The 19,511-nt window shown below is 51.2% G+C and overlaps 1 protein-coding gene across 1 annotated transcript in view; it reads left to right on the top strand.

Annotated features, from left to right (window-relative positions):
• The window catches only part of TCERG1L (transcription elongation regulator 1 like), a 231,350-nt gene that overhangs the window by 169,606 nt on the left and 42,233 nt on the right, over window positions 1–19,511 (top strand). Inside the window, exons 7-8 of the mRNA XM_025397033.1 lie at window positions 6,449–6,603; window positions 19,168–19,237. Coding sequence (XP_025252818.1) covers window positions 6,449–6,603; window positions 19,168–19,237 — 225 coding nt within the window. The remainder of the gene's footprint in view (window positions 1–6,448; window positions 6,604–19,167; window positions 19,238–19,511) is intronic.

Here is a 19,511-nt window from a genome sequence, read left to right as displayed (position 1 = left end):
ACTTTGGAAATGGGTAACAGAAGAGGCTGGAACAGTTTGGAGGGCCCAGAAGAAGACAGCAAAATGTGGAAAAGTTTGAAACTTCCTAGCGACTTGGAGGACTCAGAAGACTGGACGATGTGGGAAAGTTTGGAACTTCCTAGAGACTTGTTGAAGGGCTTTGACCAAAACATCGATAGTGATATAGACAATGAAGTCCAGGCGGAGGTGGTCACAGATGGAGATGAGGAACTTGTTGGGAACTGGAGTAGAGGTCACTCTTTCTATGCTTTAGCAGAGACTGGCAGCTCTTTGCCCCTGCCCTAGAGTCTGTGGAACTTTGAACTTGAGAGAGATGATTTAGGGTATCTGGTGGAAGAAATTTCTAAGTGGCAAAGCAGTCAAGAGGAGGAAGAGCATAACAGTTTGGAAAATTTGCAGCCTGACCATGCGATAGAAAAGAAAAACTCATTTTCTGGGGAGAAATTCAAGCCAGCTGCAGAAATTTGCATAAATAACAAGGAACCAAATGTTAATCACCAAGACAATGGGAAGACTGTCTCCAGGGTATGTCAGAGACCTTCATGGCAACTCCTGCCATTCCAGGCCTGGAGGGCGCTAGGAGGGTCCACCTGCTCTGTGCAGCCTTGGAACAAGGTGCCATGCTTCCTAGCTGCTTCAGCATCAGCCATGGCTAAAAGGGGCAAAGGTATATCTGAGGCCATTGCTTCTGAAGGTGCAAGCCCCAAGCCTTGGTGGCTTTCATGTGTTGAGCCTGTGGGTACACAGAAGTCGAGAATTGAGGTTTGGGAACCTCCACCTAGATTTCAGAAGAAGTATGGAAATGCCTGGATGTCCAGGCAGAAATTTGCTGCAGGTGCAGAGCCCTCATGGAGAACCTCTGTTAGGGCAGTGAAGAAGGGAAATGTGGGGTCATAGCCCCCACACAGAGTCCCTACTGGGGTACTGCCTAGTGGAGCTGTGAGAAGAGGACCACTGTCCTCCAGAACCAAGAATGGTAGATTCACCTACAGCTTGCACCATGCACCTGGAAAAGCCACAATCACTCAACACCAGATCGTGAAAACAACCAGGAAGGGGGCTGTACCCTGCAAAGCCACAGGGGAAGACCTACCCAAGGCTGTGGGAGCATGTCTCTTGCATCAGCATGACTTGGATGTGAGATGTGGAGTCAAATTATATCATTTTGGAACTTAAGGCTTAATGACTGCCCTGTTGGATTTTGGACTTGTGTGGGGCCTATAGCCTCTTTGTTTTAGCCAATGTCTCCCATTTAGTATGGGAGAATTTATCCAATGCCTGTACCCCCATTTGTATCTTGGAAGTAACTAACTTGCTTTTGATTTTACAGTCTCATAGGTGGAAGGGACATGCTTTGTCTCAGATGAGACTTTGGAGTTGGACTTTTGGGTTAATGCTAGAATTAATTAAGACTTTGGGGGACTGTTGGAAAGGCATGATTGGTTTTGAAATGTGAAAGGGACATGAGATTTGGGAGAGACCAGTGGTAGAATGATATGGTTTGGCTCTGTGTCCCCACCCAAATCTCACCTCATCATAATCCCCATAATCCCCACGTGTCAAGTGTGGGACCAGGTGGAGGTAATTGAATCATGGAAGTGGTTTCCCCCATGATGTTCTTGTGATAGTGAGTGAGTTCTCATGAGATCTGATGGTTTTATAAGTGTCTGGAACTTCCCCTGCTGGCACTCATTCTCTCTCCTGCTGCCCTGTGAAGAGGTGCCTTCCGCCATGATTGTAAGTTTCCTGAGGCCTCCCCAGCCATGAGGAACTATGAATCAATTAAACCTCTTTTCTTTATAAATTACCCAGTCTCAGGTATATCCTTATAGCAATGTTAGAATGGACTCATACAGCCATTGACCTGCCCTCAGCCTAGTGCAGGGTAACAGGAGATCCACATGTGCTATCAGGGCCCAAAGTTGAAGTCCTGTTTCTCTTAAACTCTGCAGTGGGCAGAACAGAGCTCTTGCTGGTCCCTGCCATGCAATGGGTCATCCTCTCACCTCTTTCAGCTTCTTCTTCCCCCTGTCCTCTGGCCCTCACCTGGCTCAGGGCTCACCCCGGGTGTTCAGGAAAGCTGGTGAGTTTCCAGGTTAGGAAAGCTCCCCAAGCCAGTGGGAGGGTTGGGATTGGATGAGGCCACTCAGCCAGTCTGAGCCTGTGTCCCGACACCTCTGGCTTCCGGATAATTCTCCCATGGCCCCGTTGCTTGTGGAATGCAGTATGAATGCCTGACACTGCACCTAGCAGCTCTTAGTGAACTGGAGATGCCTCAGTGAGCATCTGGCCCTTGGCTGAGCATCCCCACACTTCAGTGACTCTAGAGGAGCACACAGATCCCCCCAGCTCTGGGTGAGGCTGTTGGAGCCTGGGGTGCTATGCCCAGATCACTGGTGTGCATGGAACCGTGGGGGCAGGATGGCCTCCTGCCAGAAACATGGTGGTCAACAGGTCTATCTGCTGTACCCACGTCACAGTGAGTTGTTCTGTGTTCTCCAGGTGAGGTCAGGCTCCTGAGGAGACCTTCGTGGGTCTACACAACAGGTTTTAAGTCTTAAGTGTCTAGAGAGGAACACAGAGACTCAAGGATGCTTCTAGGATTTGCCACTGAGGCCAGTTGCAGCAAAACATCATGAAAAAACGTTCCAAGCAATACTGTTAGAAATGGGCCCTCTTGCTGCCAGGAGCTTCAGGCTTGGAGCTGCCTTTCCAGCCACTGTCCAGTCATGGAAGCTTCTGAAGCCCATGTGGGGCCAGAGCTGGGCTTGCTCTGGTCCTGACACACTGGGCATGAGACATACAGCATGAGGAGGTGGGCTCAGGGTTTCCTCACTCCCTACATTCCCGCTGGCAATAGGGTCCCATCAATGACTCTAACTGCATTCCTTGCAAGAGGGGTGCTGGGAGACAGAGCCCAGTGTCACACTAGTAAAACCATCCATGTCCTAACCGTTCCTGAAGAGCCCAGGCCTCGCGGGGAGCTAATAACAGGCTCTGCATGTGGCCCACTCACTCACAGGTCCACCTGGGGAGGAGGCCATCACCAGGTCTGCGTCTGGAGGAAAAGAGTCAGTCCCTGCCCTGGGCTTTTGTTCCCTTTTGGCCCACACTGTCTGCAGAGTTCATGCAGTAGCTGAATTGTGCATAATTTACAGCACCGTGTGATTACCTTCAGCTTTAGACTCAATAAAAACTTCCTATGCTAGCCGGGTTCTGCACCATAAATGCATACCCACAGCCTCCCTGCAGGCCCCAGAGGTCAGGTATCCCTGACTTGGGCTTCCTGGAGCAAGGGTCTGCCTGATCTGAGAGCAGGAAGGGATCCAGCTACCTGGGCATAGAGTCTGCTGCAGTTGGCCAGCCTCATCTTCCAGCCTCCAGCATGGGCCTGGGCAGCGCCCCATGGGCCCGTGAGCCTGCCTTCCCTGAGGGCAGGGCCTGGCATGGGAGTGCGATACTCTCTATCTTGGTCCATTTCCCTAGTGGGGTGGACTGTCCAGGTAAAGCAAATTCCCATTCCACTCCCCACCTGAAGGGCTGAGGGCGTAAGGCCACCAGCAAGGGGAGGCGACCTTCTCAGGGTCACCTGGTAGGTCAAGGGCAGGGTTGGAGCTGCAGAGTTTGCCAGGCAGAAGGGCAGGTCATATTCTCCCACATGAATGACCAGGCTGACTGTGGCCAAGGCCTCCAGGCACAACACTTGGGGTTCGGGTCAGGGCTCCCAGATGTTGGCACTCAGAACAGAGTGGCCCGGACGGGGAAGCCCATTGATTTGTCTCCTACAGACTCAGGGCTCCAGAGACACACATTGATTCTCTTACAGTTGGGAGGGTCAGAAGTCTGACATAGGTCTCGCTGAGCTAAAGTCAGGGTGTGGGCAGGGCTGGATCCTTCTGGAGCCTCTGGAGAGGTCCATTTCCTGCCTTTTCCATCTTCCAGAGGCCCCTGCAACCCTGAGCTCGTGATTCCTTTCTTGAGCCTCAAGGCGAGTCATCTCCTGATCTCTCTCTCTCTCCGTGTGTGTGTACATGTGTGTCTCTGTGTGTCTGTGTGTGTATGTGTCTGTGTGTGTCTGCATGTGTGTGTCTCTGTGCATGTGTATATGTGTGCATGTGCATCCCTGTGTGTGTGTATATGTGTGCATGTGTCTGTGTGTGTCTGTGTGTGTATGTGTCTGTGTGTGTTTATGCGTGTATATCTGCATGTGTGTATGTGTATGTGTGCATGTGTGTCTATGTGTGTTGATGTGTGTGTGTCTGCATGTGTGTGTCTCTGTGCATGTGTGTATGTGTGCATGTGCATCCCTGTGTGTGTGTATATGTGTGCATGTGTCTCTGTGTGTCTGTGTATGTGTCTGTGTGTGTTTATGTGTGTATATCTGCATGTGTGTATGTGTATGTGTGCATGTGTGTCTCTGTGCATGTGTATATGTATGTATGTGCATTCCTGTGTGTGTGTATATGTGTGCATGTGTCTCTGTGCATGTGTATATGTGTGTATGTGCATCCCTGTGTGTGTGTATATGTGTGCATGTGTCTCTGTGTGTCTGTGTGTATATGCATCCCTGTGTGTATATATGTGTGCATGTGTCTCTGTGTGTGTATGTGTCTGTGTGTGTTTATGCGTGTATATCTGCACGTGTGTATGTGTATGTGTGCATGTGTGTCTCTGTATGTCTGTGTGTTGATGTGTGTGTCTCTGTATGTGTGTGTCTCTGTGTATATGTCTATGTGTACATGTGTCTCTGTGTGTCTGTTTGTGTGTATGTGTGTTTGTGTGTGTCTCTGTGAGTGTGTCTGTGTGAAACACCTCTGCCTCCATCTTCCTATCTCTTCCTCACTGATCTTCCCGCCTTCCTCTTAGAAGGACCCTTGTGATTACACTTGGGGCCACCTGAATGACCCAGGCTATTCCCCCACCTCAGGATCCTAATCCCATCTGCACAGACCTTTTGCCATGGAAGGTGATGCACACCTGTTCTGGGGATCAGGACGTGGACATCTTTGGGGCCATCATTTTGGCTCCCACACTCATGAACGTGGCTGGGCTGAGTAGTAGACCCGGCACATCTTCTCAGGGCCATTTCTGGGGAGGGTCCTGGTCTGCCCAGGGTTGCCAACATGCAGGGCCGCAGGCCCTGAGCCCTATGCCTGGCCCATGGAACGTGCCTGGCTGAGTGAAGTGTGGAGTAATTTTCTCCACGCAGAACAGAGTGGCTTCTGTTGACACGGATCCATAGCTCCTCCACAACCTGCGCAAGGCTGGCCGGAGTGAGGCGTGAGTGGGCTACTGGGGACCCAGGCAGTGCCCAACAGTACCCCAGCAGGTCGGGGGCCTCCCTCAGAGGGAAGTCAATAGCTAGAGGTGGGTACATGGGTGTTCTCACCCATTCATTCCTCCACATTTGAAAAGTCCCAGGAGGCTTGTGGAGCCAGAGGGACCTTCTGAGGGCACTGCAGGAAGCTGAGGCCCAGAGAGGGGAGGGAGCTTGCCCCAGGGGAACCTCCCGGGGGGTCCACACCTAGACCGGACCTTGGTGCCAGCGCAGACCTCAATCTCTACAGCACCCTGATACCACTTAAGGGATAAACCCAGAGCCCAAGCCGGCCTTGCTGGCCTTTATCTCTTGGGGACAGTGCGGGGCCAGAGTGTCAGAGCGCAGAATCTTCCATGTACCTCCATGCTGCAGGCTCCGGGCCCCACATTCCTTAGGGAGGGACTTTTCTCCTTTCCTTCCCTCTCATTATTTTTCTTCCTTTCATTTTTTTTCTTTTTAATCTTTTCTGATAACCTTTCACAGATAAGGGGTTTAAAAATGGCACATGATTCCTTTTAGATATCTTCAATTTCCATCTATGAAAATACAAATCTTCATTATTTGCTCATCCACAAATGAGCAGGACACCGGGGCTGTGGTTGCTAATGAAAGCAGCCCTTTTAATTCTGCCGCTGTGGGAGGGTAATGAGCTGTGGCCGCGCGCATTGCTTGACGGCCATGCAGAGCTCGACTGGGGAAGTGTAGGGAGCCACTCTCCAAATTACTCCATTGCCAGAACTGGGGCCAGAGGTGCCCCAGAGTGCTCTGCATCTGAAATGGAATTTCGCTGAGGCTGAGACAGCTGGTGGGCTGCAGAGAGCTCTGCCTGCATGTGACCTTCATGAGCTGCTTGGTTTCTCTGAATGTTGATGTTCTTCCTGGTCTAAGGCTGGTGATAAGAATGTCTACCTGTTAATCAAATGAATCAGATCCATAAGGCCCCCTAAAAAGGCAGGCTTTGTCTTTAGCATTCATACTGTCCGTAAACAAGCTTTGCAAATGCGTGGATTGCAGTCCTGAGGGGCTTTTTCAGTGAGAGTTCATGCTAATGACTTTCTAATTAAGTGTCTCTGAGAGCCACTGAGATGTGTTTTTCCACTCGAACAGGTGTGTGGTCTGGACGGGCGATGACCGAGTTTTCTTCTTCAACCCAACGATGCACCTGTCTGTCTGGGAGAAGCCCATGGACCTGAAGGACCGCGGAGACCTCAACAGGATCATTGAGGACCCGCCCCACAAACGCAAGCTGGAGGCACCAGCAAGTAACTAAGCACTGGGTTATTTACATCTCCTTTGAAGTGTTTAAGCTGCTTACTTCTAATGAATGTAAAGTGAAAGCATGTTTCTTCTTGGTTATGTTGAAAATTGACTATTAAGGAATCCTGTGCACAACTGCAGAGTTTAGTAATCAAGTTTTTATGGCACTTCCTGCAGAAACCTTGATCCTTCCAAGCGGTCGGCTCTGACTGTCTTTTTGCATCACGTAAGGTGATTAATGCAGAGAGAGCCATTCATTCCATCAGCCCCTCAAAGCTTCCATCCAGCATCACTGTTACCCAGCATTTTATTCTTGTTCCAAATGTCTTATGAACGCCCCTTGAGAGACCAGATGTACACAGATGGGAGTGTATTTTCTTCCACCTTACATTCACTTTAGACCTTTGCACCACATCGATCTGCTGTTGTGTTTGGATGGATGCCTCAATTTGATAAAACCCTGGTCACGGACGGGGGAAGAGACTCTCTTCAGCCGTAGAGGAATGGGATGCTTGGAGAGGCAGTTGTTTCTGACAATGCCTGTAAATCTTGTTTTGCCAAGAAACAGAGAGGAACTTTTAGCATTTTCACAAAGGATCTTTTCCGATTAGATCTAATACATATTTTATTAGCTGCTGCTCAGGGAAAGCCCTCCTCCCGCAGCATGTGGATTCAAACAGTCTTGACTCCACTGGAGATGTTTGAGAGCAGGAGCTCTCCGCCAACTTGAGAGGCAGAGACGCCTGGCTGCAAGGCCAGCCCGGTGAAATGGGAGCTTGGCTCTTTGTTTTAGTTTTGTGTGGAATTCTACTGGGTTCATAGTGGCATTTTTAATTACACATCATTGAAGGCTAATACTAGATGACGGCAATTCACACTTCGTGTCAAATCCACAGGTATTTGACTGAAGCTTTAGAAGACAGTATGATAAAAGTTTTATCAGCATTTTTAACCATAGTAAGAGACATGGTGATAGTCTTTTAAGATTGAAACATCTCACGTTTAAAATGTTTACTCCACTTAAAATAGTAACAGCATTCTCCAGAGACTGAATCAGCGTGTTGGGAAAAGAAAAATCTCCAAGGTGCATATGGAATTGAATCTGTAAAATGTTGCTGTATTTAGGGACAGTGAAGATTGAATTTGGCGATTGTGTTTCCTCCTTTGATCAGGCCACATTCATTATTAAAAGGGGGCCTTGTACGTCCTGAAAGAGTGCTTTAAAATCATTACAGAAAGCACCCTCTCAAGGTTCCTACTCATGGACCAGAGGATGGTGCACGAGTTGGGAAATCATGACATCCTCAGGCCCCACGAGAAACACTGAGGCACAGTTTGTCCTAATGATGATTTTATTTGCTTGGCAAAGGCAGATCACGCTGGCAGATTCCTCAGTCCTTTCTTTAGCTTGTGTTCTTGTAGATAATTGGGTGCTGTTTCTTTCTTCCCCAAAAGAATTGGTAGTAAGGAGAAAGAAATGAACTTATTAAAGGCAATGCATAGCTGCTCTCTCATTTCTTTTGTTTGGACCAAATCAGGTCAGGTCTGAAAAGAGGTAGGGAGGCGTCTGCAAACGCCCCCACTGGGCCACCTGCTGTCTCAGGGCTCGCCAGGACTGTGGGTAGACGACAGGGGCCTGGATTACCTGGCTCAGAGCTCCATGCTCCGTTTCCTTCTTTTAACAAGAATCTCATGTTACACTCTGAAAAGTAGAGAGTTAAGGTTTAACAACCAGAAATACCTGATTAATTTAGATTTAGCATGTTATGGTGTTTTGTCTGATACCCATTTTATTATGGTAGACCTAAGTACTCTACTTAGACAGACATGTGATTACAAAATTACATGTAGTTATAAAACGATTTTTAATCTTACTTCCCTCCTCACATAAAGAGAGGAAGAGATTTGTCTTCAACCAGTCTTTTTTTTTTTTTTAACCTGAATCTTAAGGATATGCAAATGACTTCGATTCTCGACTTCCGGTTGCCAGAGGTAGAATTGATGTTTAAGAGCACAACTTCTAATTCCCTAAAATGCACTCAGAGAGCTTTGCAGCGAAACAATTAGGACAGGAGGTGTTTCTGGAGGGTTAATTAGTGATCAGGGAGCAGAGTTGATGGCCTGCAGCCATCAGGAGTGACTGGCATTCTCCCTGGCCGACGTTCATCGCGGCTCGTCCGATATTTAACCCTGATGATGAAAACAAGCTCTGGGGGAGATGGCTCTGGGTGGAGAGTTTTGTTTTTCACATTTTGTTCAACTATCAGTCATTGTCGATGTGAATATATCCATACCTATTTGAAGTCTGAAATGGGACAATTACGCTTTCAGTCGACACCCATTACTTTTCAAGAGGCAAATGAAATAGAAGAACTTTGTAAAATGGCTGCCACATTTAACTGCTCTTAGGTCTCAGGGGCGTGTGTGTGTGAGCGTGTGTGTCTGTGTGTGTGTGAGCGTGTGTGTCTGCGTGAGCGTGTCTGTGTGTGCGTGTGAGCGTGTGTGTGTGCGTGTGTGCGTGTGAGCGTGTGTGTCTGTGTGTGTGAGCGTGTGTGTGTGTGCGTGTGTGTGAGCGTGTGTGTCTGCGTGTGCGTGTGAGCGTGTCTGTCTGTGTGTGCGTGTGAGCGTGTGTGTGTGTGCATGTGAGCGTGTGTGTCTGTATGTGCGTGTGAGCGTGTGTGTCTGTGTGTGAGCGTGTGTGTGTGTGTGAGCGTGTGTGTCTGTGTGTGCGTGTGAGCGTGTGTGCATGTGAGCGTGTGTGTCTGCGTGTGCGTGTGAGCGTGTGTGTCTGTGTGTGCGTGTGAGCGTGTGTGTCTGTGTGTGTGTGTGTGTTCAGTGGGGGTGTGAGACGTGGAAGTTGTGGCTCACAGTGCCGGGCAGCTGTGGGATGCAGGATGCAGCACCGCCAGAAGTGCTGAGACGTTCGTCATTCCGCAGATAAGGGAAAAGGCCGCTTTTTCATTCTGTGAGCACTGCTGAAGGATTCGAGCGAAGTCTGGAATTATTTTCTAATTACCTTGCAGAGCATCCAGATTTTTTATCGCTGTAGTAACTGTGCTGTTAGTTGAGAATAAATGCCAGTAGAACTGGAGGAAAATGAGAAGTGCCAGGCTTCACCCTCACCCCCATCCGTTCCATGCCATGCCATTCTCGGGGATCTTACCGACACTTCAGTTGGGAGGGTGCTGGCGGTTGCTTTCCCACCTGTGCCCACATTTCACAGGCCTATCAGAGGCGCGGTTCTCTCACTGTCTTCGCCTGCAGCAGCCGAACCCTCTCTTGCTAGAGACGGCAGAAACTCCCCTGCCATCTGGCTGTGCACCTGCAGCCCGGCCACCTTGGCCTGCTCTGCCTGCCCTGGCCATGGGGGCCACCTGTCACTTTACTGGGACATTTGGTGCAGCCTGGTGGGAAGTGTTGGAGCTGGGGCCCTTGGGTTCTTCGTCTGGGGTGGAGGAAGGAGAGGTGGGGGAGGGAGAGGGAATCCAAACCCCGGCCTCTCCTTCTGCCTGGCTGTCTCCTGTTAGTGCCTCCCAGGGGTGGAGGAGGACCGGGAACCCTGGGGTAAGAAGTGAAGAGGGGCCTTCTCACTGCCCTGGGGAGGGGAGGGACCACCGGGTGGGACCCTGGGTGTGTGCAACCCCCACACTTGGTTCCATTGACTCCCCTCCTCAGTCCCACGCAGCAGATGCCATCAGCATTGGAGACCCCTTGCTGCTGTAACAAATGACCACCACAGGGCTAAAAGTCACACAAGGTGATGATCTTACAGTTCTGGAGGCAGACATCAAGCAGAGGCTTCACTGGCATCGGCAGGGCTGTGTCTTTCCAGGAGATTCGGTGGAGATTTCCTTGACTCCTGGCCCCTCATCCATCTTCATGCCTCTCTCCTCTCTCTCTGGCTCTGGCTCTTCTGCCTCCCGCTTCCACTCTGAAGGGTCCCTGTGGTCTGTGGGGCCACCTGGATGATACAGGATGGTCTCCCACCTCAAGGGGAGCTGTTGAGCAACCTCCATCGACTTTTCCAGGCAGCCCAGGGTATGCACACCTTCTAGGATTCAGATGTGGGCATTGGTGGGAGGCGTTAATCTGTGACCCATGCCTGCTTTACAGAAGAGGGAATTTCAAAAAGCAGCTTAGTTAACTTGCCCAGGGTCACACCTCTACTGAGTGGGGAATGGGGATTTGCACCCTGGCGAGTCTGATGCCAGGCCTGAGGGCAGCCTGGCCAGGCCCCCATGAGCCTGTGATGGACACAGGTGACTTTTTGTGCCAGCTCACCAGGCAGCAGCTACAGCAGCTGTGCACTCAACACTGTCCCTCCCTAGCCTGCAGGCAGATGACATGAACTTCACTGGACTTAATTGCTCTATAAACACTTTAGACATTTATATTCAAGACCAATGTAAATTGACAATGACATTCATTTCACCGAGTAGGATGTAAAATTGTCCGGTGAGTAAACACAGCTGTGACTCGTGAATGGGTCACTTTCCCCAGCGTTGTTTGTCCGAGAAGACAGCGCACACTGGATCTATGACATCCAGGGCCCCAGGTGGCTGGGGCACTTGGGGGGACCCAGGGCTGCTGAAAACACAAATGCCAGAGCCCTGGAGGGTGGTGAGCTAGTGTGGTTCTGTCCATGAGGATCTGGGGAATGTGGGAGGCTCTGCCCACCTGGAACCCACCTGCCTCAGGCTCTCTGGGAGGAATCCTGGCCTTCATGTCACGGCACCCTCTGCTGGCCTCCAGGCCCTCAGCCTCCTCTTTGAACAATGAATGAACCAGGTGGCTTGTTTGCTAAGCTCCATTTTAGTGCCCACTTTGTTTAGTCTCTGTAACATGATGCCAAGATGAAGCAGATGAGCTGCGACAGGTGTCTCTTCCTTGCAGAATCCCGAGTTGACCGTGCAGGAAGTTGAGTGTGAGGGTGGAGCTCGCAGGGCAGCCGGTGCAAGGGAAGGAGTGAGCTGGGGGAGTCTCTAGGATGCTCTGATCATACTCACCCCTCAGCTTGCTGTGTTTGGCCTCAGCCGGGAGGCCAGGTGGGCAGGGCAGGGGCCGAGCCAGGCTCCGGGAGGCCAGGTGGGCAGGGCAGGGGCCGAGCCAGGCTCCGGGAGGCCAGGTGGGCAGGGCAGGGGCTGAGCCAGGCTCCGGGAGGCCAGGTGGGCAGGGCAGGGGCCGAGCCAGGCTCCTGGATGCACCAGTGGATTCGGTGGAGAAGGACAGACGCTAGAACAGCATTTTTCAGAGTAGTTTCCCCAGGACCTAAGACATGAAACCACCACCCACCTCCGGGGCCAGGAGCAAAGGAAGGAAAGGGAAGGGAGGGGAAGTAGGAAAGGAAGAAAGGAAAGGAAAGAGGGAAGGGAGCAAGAGAAGGGAGGGAAGAGAGGAAGTTCATTTTCTTCTGAACCAGTCCTTTATTTAGGGACTGGTGACTGGCCAAGCACTGGACTGGACACAGGACACCAAAGATGAGCAGATGTTGGGCAGGGAGCGCCACATCTTGCATACTGGGGAAGAGAAACAAGCAACAATGGATGGGTGGAGTGGGGTGACCCAGCGCACCAGCCAGGGGCTTTTCCCTGAGGCATGGTCACTCACACTGGACCCCAGGAGGTGGGGAGGGGAGGTAAAGGGTGTGTTTTGAGCTCTAAGGCGGGAAGAAGAAGGTGTGCTTGTGGCTGAGCTGAGAGCGGTGGAGGGTGGCTGTCTGGGGCTGTCTGGGGACAGTGAGCCTCAAGGCGTGGAAGGCTCGGAGAAGCCCTGCTGTGACCACGGCACCTGTGCTGTGGCATTTCCAAATGGCCACGGAGAGGTCCCCATTATTGACCAAATCCAGAATGTCCTCCCTGAGTTTCAGCTGGGAGCCCAGGCCTAGCAAAGCAAAGTGACCACGTCAGGTCCGTCTCCTAATCAGGGTAGTTGCAGCTCTGCCACGGCTCTTTCTATCCCTAAACTTCACACCCATCACATTTCTCTCATATGCAGGATGTAATCCAGGAATACAGAGAAGTCCAGTTTTGGCATCTGCGGGCACCTGGCTGGACCTGCTGGTGGAGTGGGGCGGATCCAACCTGGCCCCTGCACAGCCAGCCTCTCGCCCCTCAGCACAGGCGGTACCCCCACCACCTCTCCTGGCAGGAGCTCATCCCCACAAGACCCTGCTGCCCTGAGCCTTGTGCCTTGCCCTCTCCGCCAAGGGCTCCTGCTCTGTATCTCATCCCGGTGCCCGCCCTGTTTGCCTCCTGGGCACCCCTCGCACAGCTGCCTCCTGGGCACCCCTCGCACAGCTGCCTGCCTGTAGATGAGTTCTGGCCCAGCCCCTGCAAGGTGCTCTCTGGGGTCCTGGACCATGCAGGAGGACTGTGCCCCTCTTTGTGCCCAGGAAAGCCACAGTCCTGGGAGAGCACTGACTTTTCCACGAAGATGCCAAGCCTGAGTGCTGCCTAGATGGGGGGGACCCGAGGTTAACGCGTGACCTGGGGTTTGCATCCAGCTCACAGGATTGAGCACAACTGCCTGGAGAGGGAGGATGACACCACCTTCCAACCTACCAAGCCCCATCCTCCTCAGGACTCAGGATCCGAGCAAGCAGGGTAGAGCATTGGACAGGATGCAGAGGAGGAGGCCCCATCAGAGAGGGCAGAGCACAAAGCCCAGGGCCACTCAGCAGCAGGGCCCTGTGGGGCTGAGCCCCTGCCAGGAGCAGGGGTGGGAGTGTCACCTGCACCGGAGGTGAGAGGCCTGGCTGTGCAGGGGCTGGGTCCACCAGCAGGTCCAGCCAGGCACCCACAGATACCAAAACTGTAGTTCTCTGTATTTGTAGGGTGCAGTCTGTGTATGAAAGAAATGTGATGAGTGGGAAGTTTAGGTGTGCCAAGGATCCCATCTGAATGCAAATTTGCCTTACGCACCAACATTCGGCTCCTATGATTCCATAGTAAGTTCTACCAAAGATTGTGCCTACCATCTCTAACAAGACTGATAAAATTAGGTATATTCCCCACCACTCACAGAAAGGAAAACATTTGGCTCAGAGACTCAGGACTTTTACTACCTGATGCAACCAGCCACACTCCCTGAACTCAGTGACTTACAAACACACTCAGACACACACACAAACCATATATACACACACAGACACATACACAGAGACACACACAAATGCATACAGATACACACACATACACACACACAGACACACACACACAAGCACATGGACACACACGGACACACACATATACATACAGAAACAGAAACACACACGTACACATACACACAGACACATACACAGACACATACACACAGATACACACACACACAGACACACAGACACACACGCACATATGCATAGCCTTGCTGGCAAATGCATAAAAAACAACACATTTTAAAAATACATAGATACTGGTGTGTGTGCATTAATAAGCATGTTAGAGATTGACCCACTGCTGCATGCTGTCTGCACCGCACCTGTAACACGTCTTGGCTATCCTTCAGACCCAGAGCCTCCCTGTCTCCTGCACCCTGTTCCCTCTCCCTCCAATGCCTTGCTTTTCTCTCCTATCCATCTCCTGTGCCCCCACCTTCGCCCTGTCTGGACGCATGATGACTTCCTCAGAGCCTCCTCTTGGATGGAAGTCTGGGTCATCTGCTTTGTGCTCACACACACAGTGCTGGAAAGAACATCTTTGTACCTAGGTATTTACCTTAGGAGCGTTTCTGCAAACATATTGATTGTGTAATTTCACATTATTAGAATTGTTGTCTCAGAAGGTACATGCATTTTAGATTTTGGGCAGGTATTGCCAAATCTTCTCCCAAAGAGATTGATCAATTCACACTTGTACTGATAGATTCTACATAATCTCCTTAGCACTGTAGAACATCAGACTTAATTCTTAAAGCCATTCTTTGTTTCAGTTGGCATTGCTTTAATTTTGAGTGAAATTGAACCGTTTTTCACAGGTTTGTTGGCCATTCGTTTTGTGTTTGTGTTCCTTATCTTTCCTATTGAGTTATTTGGACTTGAAAATCAAGGCTATCAGTGTTTGGCTACAATAGTATCACAATATTTTTCCTGGTCTTTTGATTTATTTATTATTGTTTTTTTTTTTTTTGCCATAGAACAAGTTGTCCTTGATTTTTTTTTCTCGTTGTGGTAAAATATACATATCATGAAGTTGACCATTTAACCATTTGTAAGTGTACAATTCAGTGGCATTAGGTATGTTCACAATGCTATGTAGCTGTCAACACTACTGATTTCTACAACTGTTTCCTCACCCATAGCAGAAACTCTGCAATGATTAAGCATTGTCACAAAGATTTTCCCCTTACGTTTTCTTCAACAACTTTTATAGTTGTAACGTGTATGGTTAACTCCATTCGAGATACTTTTTACGCGTAGACTTGTTCAGGGATGATTTCTGTCAAATATTTTTTATCAGGTGAATTGGCCCTACTTTCCTGGTTTTGCATGCTTTTGAGTTTTTGGTTGAAAAGTAGATATGCTAGGCATTGTAATGGGGCAGCTTTGGTGGAAATCGGATTCTCCCACTTCCCAGAGATCACTGACGTGGGCTTGTGCAGGCTGGAGCCATCCAAGTGTGCCTTTTCCAAAGTGATGGCCTTGAACTGTGTATTCTTCATCGTGTGTGGTGACTGAAGCTTCAGTTCCCTTGTCTTTGCAGTCAACTGAGAATGGTAGCCTCTCTAGTGCTATTCTTTTATTTTTCTTTATTTTTTTATTTTTTTGAGACACAGTTTCGCTCTGTTGCCTAGGCTGGAATGCAGTGGTACAATCTTGGCTCACTACAACTTCTGCCTCCCGGGTTCAAGCAATTCTCCTGCTTCAGCCTCCTGAGTAGCTGAGATTACAGGCATGTGCCACCACACCCGGCTAATTTTTGTATTTTTAGTAGAGACAGGGTTTCGCCATGTTGGCCAGGCTGGTCTCAAACTCCTGACCTCAGGTGATCCACCCACCTCAGCCTCCCAACGTGCTAGGATTACAGGAGTGAGCCACCGCGCCCAGCCTCTAGCACTATTGTTACACCAGTCCTATCTTTTATAAGTGTCTGATCTGCTTCCAGAGAGCTGAAATACTTGCTTCCAATCCCCCTCCAGCTTGACGGCAGTCTTGGTGGAGACCCAACCAGAGAGCTTGCTACGCCGCCGTTGTGCACGGCAACTCCTCTGGTTTTGTATTCTTTAAGTCTGTTAAATTTATACATACTTTTATTTATGAGTCTGGATCGTAATTAGGAAAGCTATGCCCATGTTGAAACTATTCAAAACAAACCAGTGTTTAAAACCCTAAAAAATTACCAATATTATACACATGTACTTTAAATAATATGCATGTAATTGTATGACCTCATTTTTTAAGTTTTAAGAAATGTGGCTGTTTCCCCCGTGGCCTCCCTGGGTACGTTCTGGTGTGGGTGGAGGGGAGGTGCCGCTCCCAGGTCTTCTTCCAGGCAGAGCTGGAATGTTCCCTCCCCTGGACACAGCAGGCAGGAGGCACACCTTGGAAGATTTCAAACACCACGAGGTGCAGAAAGGCAGTCAGGCGGAGGGTCCGGGGGAGCTGAGAGAGCCTCTGTGAGGCCCCGGAGCCTCTGGACGAGACAACCAGAAGGCCCAGTGACCCAGGTGGGAATGACCAGGAGGGACCAGGGAGAAGCCAGAGCACCAGGGAGGGAAAACCAGGAGGGCACAGTGACAGCCCAGGACCCAGCGCCCCAGGGGGAGAGGACTCGGGGACACAGGAGAGGAGTCCTGCATTTCCTTGGAGGGTGTTGGGGTGCAGAGGCTGAGGCAGGAAGTGGGGTGTGTTTTGATCTTTCGCCCAGGCTGGAGTGCAGTGGCACAATCTCGGCTCACTGCAACCTCTGCTTTGTGTTTTCAAGCGATTCTCCTGCCTCAGCCTCCTGACTAGCTGGAATTACAGGCATCTGCCACCACGCCCAGCTAATTTTTGTATTTTTAGTAGAAACGAGGTTTCACCATGTTGGCCAGGCTGGTCTCGAACTCCTGACCTTGTGATCCACCCACCTCGGCCTCCCAAAGTGCTGGGATTACCGACGTGAGCCACTGTGCCTGGCCAGTGTCCTCAGTTTGAATGGGCAGAGCAGGTTCCCACAGCCAGGAAGTAGAAATGCCTGCAGGTGGCCCGGCATGGTGGCTCATGCCTATGATCCCAGCATTATGGAAGGTCGAGGGAGGTGAATCACTTGGGGTCAGGAGTTCTAGACCAACCTGGTCAATATGGTAAAACCCTGTCTCTACTAAAAACGCGAAAATTAGCCTGGTGTGGTGGCAGGTGCCTATGATTCCAGCTGCTTGGGAGGCTGAGGCAGGAGAATTGCTTGAGCCCGGGAAGCAGAGGTTGCAGTGAGCTGAGATCGCACCACTACACTCCAGCCTGGGTGACAGACTGAACATGGAGAGCCGCTGAGTGTGGGCCTGGGGGAGGGGCTGCTGGGGGCCACCCCTCCCTGGGGCAGTGGCCACGGAGGTGGCCCCAGCCTCGCGGTTTCCTCTCAAGAACATGACATAGAAGTGCTTACAGCAGGCCCTCATCCTGAAGCTGGGCAGAGCGAGACTCCGTCTCAGAAAAAACCAGAAATGCCTGGAAGTGCTGGGCTTGGCACAAGTGCAGCTTGGGAAGCAGGGAGCATAAAGTGTGTCCTTTGGGGTCCTGGCCTGGAGGGCTGTGTTGGGCTGTGGAGCACACGCAGAAGGCAGCCAGAGAGGAGGAAGTGGATGCCCTCCAGTGTCCTCTCTTCCCTTCCATGGCCCCCCCGTTGTCATCAATGATCTTGGCTCTAGACCAGTGGCTCTCGACTGGGAAGGACAAATTTACCCCTGTGGACATTTGGGAAGTTCTGGAGGCATTTTCATTAGCATGGTGGGGAGGGACAGGGATCAGGGAGGCTGAGAGACACCTGCAGGGTGCAGGGCGGCCCCTAGGGCAGAGGAATCCAGCCCTGGAGTCAGTGCTGCCAGGGTCAGGGCCAGGGCACAGGGTGGCTCCCAGGGCAGAGCAATCCAGCCCTGGAGTCAGCGCTGCCAGGTTCAGAACCAGGAGCTGCTGAAAAGTCAGGAAGCTCCGCCTGGGCTGTGGCTCCTCCGCCCTCCCAGGGCCAAGTTCTGCTCATCCCCTCCTCTGCACTGCCCACGGGAATTCCTTCCCCCGAGGCCTGCATCCTTTCAGAAGGGTGGAACATCCACACAGGGTGTGCATGATGGACACTGCGGCCTTGCTGGAAGGTGCAGGGCAGACATGCCGTACCTCGGTCCTTCTAAGGCAGCCTCTGTGGTCCTGTGGCTTATGTGGGCAGGGGCGGCCATGAGCTGCCTGGGAAGCTCAGGTGGCAGAGGCCCCCAAGGATGATGCAGCATGACTGCGGCGAGCCGGGGCTTCCAGAGCCTGACCCTCTCCTCTTACCACGGGCCCCACGCTGCACATTGAAAACAAGCCTGTAAATAGATTTGAACTGTGAGCTGGTAACAGAGCTATTATTGGGATTCTAAAAACAGGTGTGGGGGGAATTGTAGGGTTTTATGGAAAGAAAATATGCAGAGACCCGTGCAGTTGTTGAAATTGATGTCTTTTCTCATCAACTCTGCGCTCGTCCTAAGCTGAGCACTGTTTTCATTGCAGACCCTCCCAGGAAGGAAGTGCAGGCTCCGCAGTCACTGGGAAGGTGGCCCAAGGCTGGCTGGGAAGATGGTGGAACGCTCTGCCCAGCCCAGCCCAGCCCAGCTCAGTTGGCCACCCAAAGTGGGAGGGGCGGAATGAGCCAGAGGTAGACACAGAATGAGAAGCAGGTGGGAGGCCGTTGTGGTGCTCGGCGTGTGTGGAAGTCACTCCACCTGTCAGGGAAGAAGCGATGACACCATCATCTTTCCTCTTCCCTCCCGGAGACCCATAGGAAACACCAAAGCACATTTTTACTTTTTCATTCCAAAACTCATCAAACATTTACAGGGCTGACCGCCTCAGAATGGAAATAGGGGACCATGTCTTCAAAATCGATTTGGCTTTTGGAAGTAGATGGGCATCTATAGTGAGGCACGGCTGCATGCAGGGTAGGGGAATCTCGTTATCTGTTGTAGTGGATGGAGAGGAGCTGAGCATGGGCCTGTTGGAGGTACTGCTGGGGCCCACGCTTCCCTGGGGCAGTGGCCACAGAAGTGGCCCCGGTCTCATGGTTCCGTCTCAAGAACATGACACAGCTTTGCTCATCCTGGGCCCTCGCCCGGAGGCTGAGCAGAGGTCCACCTGTAATTCTCCACCCTCCAGCCCCTCTGGAAGGCCCAGCACCTGCTAAACAGACAGTATCTAAAGAGAACCACTCTGCAGATCAGCACAGTCAGATTTCTGTTCCGCTGAAATGTGAAAGCTTGTGTGCCGAGAGGAAACTCGTTGTAGGATTTCACATCAATCTTTAAGAGAAGCCTGTTGTCTTAATTTCTAGATAAGTCTGCTTGAAAGTGGTTGTGCCAAAGCCCTGAGCGCTGACAACTCTAACCCTGTTCATCTGATTTTCTTTCAGCTGACAACAGCGATGGGTCCAGTTCTGAAGACGGCAGGGAAGACCCAGATGTGAAAACCAAGAGGAACCGGTAGGTGGCCGTTCCCTTCGCCAGCGGGTCCTTCCCTACTGGGTACTCAGGTGATGTAGAAAGAAAAGGCATCATTTTGACCACATTGACTATGAGCAAAGAACTCATTCAACCACTGGACAGATGGTAAGCGGTCTCAGGCTCTGTCTTAGCAGTGTCCTGGGCACCTGCTGAAGCAGGTATCTCAGAGCTTGGGGCACTTCAGACACTGTACACAGGGCCTGCCACCCCCCGCCTACCCAGGTGCCCACATGCTCAGCCCTGCTGTGTTTCC

Source organism: Theropithecus gelada, chromosome 9 (assembly GCF_003255815.1).
Source record: "Theropithecus gelada isolate Dixy chromosome 9, Tgel_1.0, whole genome shotgun sequence".
In the NCBI taxonomy this organism is placed as follows: domain Eukaryota; kingdom Metazoa; phylum Chordata; class Mammalia; order Primates; family Cercopithecidae; genus Theropithecus; species Theropithecus gelada.
The sequence above is the reverse complement of the archived record's forward strand: the minus strand, read 5'-3'. Positions and strand labels throughout refer to the sequence as shown.